The 9,835-nt window shown below is 43.5% G+C and overlaps 1 protein-coding gene across 3 annotated transcripts in view; it reads left to right on the top strand.

Moving 5' to 3' along the window:
• The first annotated feature begins 1,092 nt into the window (after positions 1–1,092).
• The window catches only part of SEC23IP (SEC23 interacting protein), a 50,268-nt gene continuing 41,525 nt past the window's right edge, over positions 1,093–9,835 (top strand). For all 3 annotated transcript variants that reach the window (XR_004430047.1, XM_033181096.1, XM_033181089.1), the window contains exons 1-2: positions 1,093–1,475; positions 6,929–7,461. Coding sequence is in view for 2 of the 3 variants with exons in the window: in XM_033181096.1 (XP_033036987.1) it covers positions 1,313–1,475; positions 6,929–7,461 (696 nt within the window). In the remaining variant the exon portion in view is untranslated. The remainder of the gene's footprint in view (positions 1,476–6,928; positions 7,462–9,835) is intronic.

Raw genomic sequence — 9,835 nt, 5'->3', positions numbered from 1 at the left:
AAAGCTATCTAAAATGTCAGATCTCTAATTTCAATGTCCTGGTTTCTTTTCTTTCTTTCTTTTTTTAACGAGACAGGTCTCGCCTTGTTGCCTGGGCTGGAGCACAGTGAGTGGCAAGATCAGGGTTAATTTAGCCTCAAGCAATCTTCCCACATCAGCCTCCTGAGTAGCTGGGGCTATAGGTGCCCTGCCACCACGCCTGGCTAATTTTTGCATTAGTAGAGACTGGGTTTCGCCATGTTGGCCAGGCTGGTCTCAACCTCCTGGGCTCAAGCTGTCCTCCCGCTCTGCCTCACAAAGTGTTGGGATTGCAGGCCTGCGCCACGGCATCCGGTTTAATTTCTCTTTTAAATATTTGTTTTTGGCCCGGCGCAGTGGCTCATGCCTGTAATCCCAGCACTTTGGGAGGGTGAGGCGGGCGGATCACAAGGTCAGGAGATTGAGACCATCCTGGCCAACACGGTGAAACCCCATCTTTACTAAAAATACAAAAAATTAGTCAGGCGTGGTGGCAGGCGCCTGTAGTCCCAGCTACTCAGGAGGCTGACGCAGGAGAATCACTTGAACCTGGGAGGCGGAGGTTGCAGTGACCCGAGATCGCGCCACTGCACTGCAGCCTGGACGACAGAGCGAGACTCGTCTCAAAACAAAAAACCAACCAAAAAAACAAAAAACAAACGAAAAACACAAAACAACAACAAAAAAATAAATCAAAGATTTTTTTTCTCCCTATGTATTAAACACTTAAAACAATTTTACTATTTCTATTTCTGGGTCAACGCCAAAGTTCAGTTCAGTCCAGAAAGACAAGTGGTTTTGGAGAGGGTGTTTGGTTCGGCCTTGCATGCGAATTCCCACACAACCCTCTTCCTCCTTTCCTCCTTCGGGCAGCGTCCAGCAGGATTCCGCTGTTCCTCCAAAATCTTTGTCTGGAGAGTAATCCTGACAGTACTTTTAGGAAGCCCATAGGTATCCGCCACAACCTGTGACTTTCAGGGTCAATTGCGTATCAATTCGCACGTCCATCCAGAACCTGCGGGGACCACGCCCCCACGCTCCCTCCCGGCCTTTGCCCCAGCCCCTCTCCGCCTCCAAGGGTGTCACCTGCCAGACTCGGGCGGGAAGACATTGCCGCCATGTTGATTTCTGGCGGCGCTGGCCGGGGGAAGGGAGAGGGCGGCTGACTAGCTACCCGTAGTTCCGGCTCCTGTGCGCAAGTGCGGAAGTGCGCTGGCCGGGAGAGTGATCGGTTTCCGGTCAGTGGTGCGGTACTGGGTACCGGGAGACGTGTATCGGAAGCTGGGCCGCAGCCATGGCCGAGAGAAAACCTAACGTTGGCAGCGGCGGCGTCTCCACCTCCTCGTCGGGCACTAACTTACTTTTCTCCTCCTCGGCCACGGAGTTGAGCTTCAATGTGCCCTTCATTCCAGTCACCCAGGCCTCGCCTTCCCCGGCCTCCCTGCTCTTGCCCGGAGGTAATAAGGGGAGGGCGGTCCCGTGTGTGGTGGGAGGCGGGCGGGGGGACGTGCAGTGACAAGGGTCAGACGGGAGATATTCCTCTTGCCTCCAGCTACCCTCTCGATAGCTTGCCAGGATCATTAGTGACCAGGTTTGAGTGGGTCGGGGGCTTTGGGATCTTGGAGGCGGCAGGTGATGCGACTTGGTCTTCCTTGCAGAAACCCACTGTTCCGAGTTGTCCAGAGTGCTGGACGTTCATTCGTACACTGGCATTCCACAAATCTTTGCTGAACACCCGTTGTTGTTACGCCAGGTGCTGGCAGGGAGTGCAAATAAACAGTGGCTCTCTCCTAGGGTACAGTAGTCTATCTCCCACTAGGAGACTCCTAGGATACAGTAAGATACCTCCTAGGATGGACTGTGCCTCTCTCCTAGGATACGGTACACTGTGTCCTACTAGGAGATTGTTGTGATACAGTAGGATATCTTCTAGGTTACAGTAAGATATCTTGTAAGATGGACTGTGCCCCTCTTCTAGGAGAAGCATGTAATATTTGTGAAGTAGACATATAAAATGCATTCCTCATCTTTTTTTTTTTTTTCGAGACGGAGTCTTGCTCTGTCGCCCAGGGGGGATTCCAGTGGCGCGATCTTGGCTTACTGCAACCTCCACGTTTCGAGTTCAAGTGATTCTCCTGCCTCAGCCTCCCGAGTAGCTGGGACTACAGGCATGCATGCCCTGCTAATTTTTGTATTTATAGTAGAGACGGGGTTTCATCATGTTGGCCAGGATGGTCTCAGTCTCCGGACCTCAAGTGATCCGCCTGCCTTGGCCTCCCAAAGTGCTGGGATTCCAGGTGTGAGCGCCCGGCCCATTTTCATCTTTCAAGACAATCCATCACTTCGTCCAAGAAACTTTTTCTTGTTCCCTTAGGCCCCCACGCCTATGTGCACTCCTAGCTCTTTTTTCATATTTGTATTATTGTCCAGGGAGGTTGCTTTTTGATGATGATGTAGCATAGCCCAGAGCATGGTGTTTAGGAGCACGGACTGTATTCCAGTCCTTGCTCTGCCAGTAACTTGCTGTGTAACTGTAGGCATTTTAGTTTACTTCTCTGTGCTTCAGTTTCTATATATGTATAGCCTCACAGAATTATAATTAGAAATGCTTTAATTTTTGAAAAGCACCAAGTATACTGCCTGCCAGACAGTGTGATTTAATGTTTGTGAAATAAACACACCTGCTTCTCCATTTGGACTGCGGTCTCCTTCAGCAGCTATGACCTAATTGCCTTTTTATTTCCAGGATGTTGTTTAGGGCCTAGTAAGTAGATCCTCTTTGGATACTGAGTTTGCAGTGAGTAATTTATTCTTGTTTGAAGGACTAAAGACAGTTTCATGGAGAAGGGAAGACAGGCACACTGGGAACAGCTGTACATGTGTTAATGTTTCTTCTTGATGCTGGTCACTACCTGACATGTACACATACTTGTTTATTCCACTCCACTAGGATGTAAGACCATGAAAGCAAAAACTTAGTTTTTTTCATGATTGTATTCCCACTGCGTAGAACGATGTGTGGTATGTAGTAGACCAGTTATTCAGTGGATGTTTGTTGAATGAGTGAAAGGATGGGAGTCAAAATGATGTCTCAATTTGACCTGTGGTTGAAAGGTTAGGCGTTGCTGTCTTTGGTGAAGAACCAGCATCATTGGAGCAGAATGCTATGAGAGGATGCAGGAATAAATAAGGCTTTACCTGGGGTTTTCTAATCGTCCTCTGCACCATTAAAGTTGTTTGGTTATGTCCATCTTCCTTGCTATGTAGTATTTAGTTTGTGTGTGTCACTGTGAATTCATGCTAAACATTTTCATTGTGAAGTCTAGTATAGCTATACCTGTCTTTAATGGTCTTGTTTCTTGGAGACAGTCTTTGTGTGTGTGTGTGTGTGTGTGTGTGTGTGTGTGTGTGTGTATGTGTGAACATTAATAGCTTTTAGAACTAAAATTCATCTCTAAAAATCTCAGAAACCCATTCAGAGAATTTCCAGAGAAAAAGAAGAAACTGTCTCCTTGGAAGCAACAGTTAATCATATAAGTGAAAGAGACACAGGAAGCAATTTCATCCATTCCACAGACTTGGAAGGCCTGGCACAGTGGCTCACGCCTGTAATCTCAGCACTTTGGGAGGCTGAGGTGGGTGGATCACCTGAGGTCAGGAATTCAAGACCAGCTTGGCCAACATGGCAAAACCCCATCTCAACTAAAAATACAAAAGTTAATCGGACGTGGTGGTGGGCGCCTGTAATCCCAGCTACTCGGGAGGCTGAGGCACGAGAATCGCTTGAGAAGGAGGTTGCAGTGAGCTGAGGTCATGCCACTGCATTCCACCCTGGGCGACAGAGTGAGACTCTCTCTCAAAAACAAAAACAAAAACAAAAACCAGACGTGGATTGAGTAGTTTCTATTTGCCAGGCACTGTTCCAGAAGCTGGGAGACACAGAAGAGCAGACAGCCCTGCCCTCAATGACTGCAGAGTATATATGTATACACACACCCACCTGTGTAAGCAACTGTGATACAGTTTTAGAACAGTTAGAAAGAGGGATTGATAGATGGCTGTGAATGCTGCGGGTCTCAGGCTGGCTGAGCTGGGGAATGGATGTCCCTTAGGCCTTCAGGGCCTCTTAGGGGAGGTGATGCTTGAGCTGAGTGTTGAAGGATACATAGAAGTGAGGGAATCTGGAGAGACAGGCATATGTGAAGTCTGAAGGTGTGAGAAAATCTGCAGATTTGGCAGGAGTTAGTGGTTGGTGGAATGGGACAGGGATGGAGCTCATCCCTCTCTCCTGTGTCTTCACCTTTGTCTCCTTTCCCTTGTGTCTTCTGCCCCCAGTAGATCACTTTGACTAGAGTGTGTGCTGTGGAGTGGCCTCAGTGGTCTATGGGTCACATATACCATACTCAGGAGGAGTTTGTAGTTCAACTTGTTGGGTGTTGGGAGCCTTTGAAGGATTTTCAGCAAGGCAGTGAAATTAGACGTGTGTTCCAGAAAGACTGGAGTTTTCTCTAGTTACACTGGAATAAGGTTGACTGTAGCAAGAGGATTCGGTTGGGAGGCATAGTGAGAGGCTGGCAGTGGCGATGGCAGTCTAGCCCGAGTCAGCCACATTGGGTGTGAGGAGCAGGGAGCAGATGTGTGAGATGTGTAGACTACACAGTTGTAGAGACTCACAGAAGACCAGAGTGTCAGCTCTGTCAGCACAGAGGCCCATTTTTGTTTCGTTTTAGACCCAAGACTGAGCTCTGTACCTGGCACATAATGCATCCTTAGTAAATATTTCTTGAATAAATATTTGAATGATTAAATGAAGGGTATGAGAGAGAGGGAGGAGTCTGAGAGACTTGAGGTTTCTGGTTTGAGTGTCTGAATGGATGTTGGCAAACATCGGTGGAGATAGTGAAATATGGAAAAGGGAGCACGGAGGTGGGTAGTTAAGATAATAAACTCTGTTTTGGGCTTGCTAAGCATGAGGTATATGTGGCTGAATCTGCCAAAAACATTGAGGAAGTAGTTGGAAAACAAGTTCTGGAACACATGACAACAGTCTGGGTTTGTGATAGAGTTGGGAGTGCCACAGATATACAAGTGCCTATTAAAGTTGTGGCTTTAGATGACATGTGTCCAAATGAAATGAGAAAGTGCCCCTGAGGTGAGGGCAGCAGTATGTGGAGAGCATTTCATTTGTAGTTGATGCTAATCAGAAAAAAGTTTCTTGGATCAGGTTGATCTCAAGTTTTTCTAAAGGATGAAAGATACCACTGAGGTTTTTTTTTTCCTTTCTTGCTTTTAATTGTTGGGAATGAATTAAGAAATACAGATAAGTCCAAATGAGGGTCACTGACCTGAAAAGAGGGGTGGGAGCTGCAATTGTATCAGAGAAGTGGAATGATACAGACTGACGCAGGGCCTCGTGCAGCAAGGGATATTTTATTTTTAGTTACAAAGAAAATATCAAGAGGAGTATTTCGAATGGTGGAGTATTTTAGTTAAACTGATGTGTGTGAATTATGAGAGCTCAAGAAGCTCAAGCCCTAGTCTCAGCAGAGGTCAAGAAGCTTGGAGCCCAGAGCTTGGAAGAAGGCTGCCTTTGGGCAGGTCTGCAAGGGCAGGGACCAGAGTGTGCCTGTGTGCTGTGAGTGAGTCCAGCCCTCTGATGGATTCCATGCCTCCAGCAAGGAGGTAAGAGGGAATGAGGCAGGAGCAGGGAAGATTAGGAGGAAGAAGATGAAAGCTACAAGCTAGTGAAAATAAAAGTTTAGTAAGGAATAATAGGTGGACTTTTGAGGTGTTGTATAGGGAAAATGCTTTTATTTTACAACTTGGAAGTAGAACAGAAGCTAAATTTGAATTGTTAATACCCACAGTGAACATCAGGTTGGGCAAAGGGATGGGAGATCTTCCCTTGGTTAGAAAGTGACCTTTTCAACAATTTGGTGTTCTAGAATGATGAGTGTGTGGTAGTACATGATTTTAGGAAATGGCAATTAATGGTTGACCTACTTTGCCTTGGGAATACAAATACCGCGTGTTCATTTGTATAATAAGTGCTTTGTAGGTAAGATTCCTGACACACTCCTTCTTGTTAACAGAGTTATCTTTAGTCTCTCGGTATCACTATAGAAATAAAATTATGCATATTTGGATAGTAGAGTAATAATTGCATTATTTCTTACCAAGAAAAACATAAAAAATAATATGTAAGGCCGGGCATGGGGGCTCATGCCTGTAATTCCAGCACTTTGGGAGACCAAGGCAGGCAGATCACTTGAGGTCAGGAGTTCGAGACCAGCCTGGTCAACATGGTGAAACTTCATCTCTACTAAAAAAAAAAAATACAAAAATCAGCTGGACATGGTGGTGGGTGCCTGTAATCCCAGCTGCTTGGGAGGCTGAGGCACAAGAATTGCCTGAACCTGGGAGGCAGAGGTTGCAGTGAGCTGAGATCGCGCCACTGCACTCCAGCCTGGGCAACAGAGTGAGACCCCGTCTCAGAAAAAAAAAAAAAAAGTAAAAATACTAAGTATAGATTTTTTCTATTTTGAAAAACTTCTATATACAAATATATATTTACAAAATAACGAATAACTATTTATATTTATTTTAAAAGTATGGAAGGGTATGTAGCAAAATGTTAACTGTTAACAGTGCGATTGTCTCTGGGAGGTGGGCTTATGAATGAATTATAATTGTTTCCTCTTATGTTTTCTTATTCATGTTTTCTAGTTTTTCGTTTCTAAAGAGCAAGTTTTCAAAGAAAAAAAGAAAGAACTTTTTTTTTTCTGTAATGCAGAAATAGCAAGTTTGAAGAACAAATAAGGAAGTATAATTGCTAGCCCTTCCTTATAGAATCGTATCTGTGGAATGATAGAGTACCCTTTAAACCACATGCTCTCTTGTTCCATTTCAGAGGATTCCACAGATGTTGGTGAGGAGGACAGCTTCCTTGGTCAAACTTCTGTTCACACGTCTGCCCCAGAGACAGTTAGTTACTTCTCTCAGGTATCAAGCAGCAGTGATCCTTTTGGGAATATTGGACAGTCACCATTAACAACTGCAGCAACCTCAGTTGGACAATCAGGATTCCCCAAGCCCCTGACTGCTCTCCCTTTTACAACTGGATCCCAAGATGTCTCGAATGCATTTTCACCATCCATTTCGAAGGCGCAACCTGGTGCTCCACCTTCCTCACTGATGGGAATAAATTCTTACCTGCCTTCTCAGCCAAGTAGTCTCCCTCCTTCACATTTTGGGAACCCACCCCAAGGAATTCTCCAACCAGGATACAATCCATATCGCCATACCCCTGGCAGCAGCAGGGCTAATCCTTACATTGCACCACCCCAGCTGCAGCAGTGTCAAACACCAGGCCCTCCTGCTCATCCTCCACCGTCTGGACCCCCTATTCAGATGTACCAGATGCCTCCAGGATCTTTGCCGCCGGTATGGAGACATAATTTTGTGTCCTACTTCCTGACTCTGTTTCTTCTTTCTCACCTGAACCTGTGTTTTAAAAAACATTTCACATCTTATAATCAATATGATGACAAATTAGTTTTAGAGGGTATTCTTTGTAAGCTACATGAAGTAAACATTGTCTTAAAGATAGCTTATTGGATGGCTCATATTTTAGTGTGTATTACTTGTTTATTGAAGTAGTAATTGATTTTAATGAGTTAGCTACATGTCAGTATTTCCAGATTTTAGAGTAAGGTAAAAATAATAAGTGTTGTCTAAAGACATAGGAGATGAAGCAGTTAATGTCTTAACAGACCACTAGTTTCTCATCTTTCAGTTACACTAGTCAATCAAAACAGTCAATTACAGGGACTAAAATTGATTACTCCAGTAATTTCTTTTTATTTATGGAGTTTGGATCTAGATCAGTCAAACTCTATCTAAGGGGAGTTGGTGGAATAACGTATGCATTGGGTACATTTTATGAAATTCCCATATGCATTTTTCCCAACTAATTGTTCATTTGATTTCCAAAGAAAAATCAGTGGAATTAAACAAAAGGAGAAATGATTAAAAAGAATTAAGAACCCATTTCGGTGTAGTGGAGATAGCAGTATTGTGATCAGAATGTAACTAACTTCTCTGTTAGAGAATAGACTCTGTTTTATCATTTTGTTTAAATCATACCAATACACAAATTTTTGACAATGTTGGATTTCGGCATTCTGAAAAGTAACCAAATTCACAGCGTGTAGTATAGTTAGTATTTTTGCTAACTATAACGAACTAATTATAGTTTGTTGCTTAAAATTTTTAAAAGGTTTTTAGATAATAATTTAAAAAATGATAATTTCAAACTTGAAGAAAAGTTGCAAAAATAAAAATAGTACAAAGAGTACTCTGATATCCTTCACCAGGTTTACGTATCATTAACATTTTATCCCATTTGTTTTTTAATTTGTGCCTGTGCACAGGCTGGTATATGTGAGCCTTCTCCCTTTCCCCCATGCCTTTCTCCCACCCCTTCCTCCTACTTCTCCTCCTGCCCCTCCCTATTCCCTTCCTTCCCCCCATTGTTTTTTTCTCTTTCTGTATATATGCAGTTTTGGGGGGAACATTTGAAGGTCAGTAAAATACATTATGATTTTTTACTCCTAAATTCCTAGTGTACATTTGCTAAGCATAAGGACATTCTTCTGTATAACCACAGCGCAGCTATGGATCTCAGGAAATTGAGTGTTGACATAATACTTCAAAATGATTTTTTAGAAATTATATGTATGTATGTATATATACGTGTGTGTGTGTGCATATATATATATATATATATATATTTTTTTTTCTTTTCTTTTTTTTGAGGCCAGGTCTTGCTCTGCCACTCAGGCTAGAGTGCAGTGGCATGATAACGGCTCACTGTAGCCTTGAGTTCTCAGGTTCAGGTGATCCCCCTACTTCAGCCTCACCAGTAGCTGGGACCACAGGCACGTGCTGTCATACCTGGCTAATTTTTTTTTTTATGTTTTGTAGAAATGAGGTCTCACTATGTTGCCCAGGCTGGTCACAAACTCCTGGGCTCAAGCAGTCCTCCTGCCTTGACCTCCCAAAGTTCTGAGATTATGGGCTAAATTGTATATGTTTTTGAGACTGCGTCTCTGTTGTCCAGGCTGGAATACAGTGGCGCAATCACAGCTCACCTGCAGTCTCAAACGCCTGGGCCTCAGGTGATCTTCCTACCTCAGCCTACCAAAGTACTGGGATTACAGGTGTGAGCCACCACACCTGGCCCAAAATGGTGTCTAATTCAAACATTTAAAAATAAGTATAGTCTGATTTTAAAATCATTTTTGTAGAAAATTTGAAAAATGCAGAATATTGAATTTAATAAAAAATGTCTGTAGATAATCACTGTTTTCATTTTATTATATGTCTTTTTTTTGGCAAACATCATAGAGTACCTGTGGTTTCTATAATCTATTTTTTTTTTTGTGAACATACTTTAAATGTTACTTAGATTTTTTCTAAAACATTAATTTTTCTTCTTCTTTTTTTTTTTTTTAAAGAGATGGGGGGTCTTGCTCTGTCACCCAGGCTGGAGTGCAGTGGTGTGATTACATTCCACTGCAACCTTGAACTACACTTCAGCCTCTGGAGTAGCTGGGACTACAAGTGTGCCCCACCATGTCCGGGTGATCTTTAGATTTTTTTGTAGAAACAGGATATTGCTGTGTTGCTCATGTTGGTCTCGAACTCCTGGCCTCAAGTGATCCTCCTTCCCTGGCCTCCCAGAATTCTGGGATTATAGACATGAACCATCGTGTCTATCCTCTAAAACTTTTGTTTTTGTTTATTTACTTATTTT

The sequence above is a fragment of the Trachypithecus francoisi genome, unplaced genomic scaffold (assembly GCF_009764315.1).
Source record: "Trachypithecus francoisi isolate TF-2019V2 unplaced genomic scaffold, Tfra_2.0 Contig01579, whole genome shotgun sequence".
NCBI lineage: Eukaryota > Metazoa > Chordata > Mammalia > Primates > Cercopithecidae > Trachypithecus > Trachypithecus francoisi.
The sequence above is the reverse complement of the archived record's forward strand: the minus strand, read 5'-3'. Positions and strand labels throughout refer to the sequence as shown.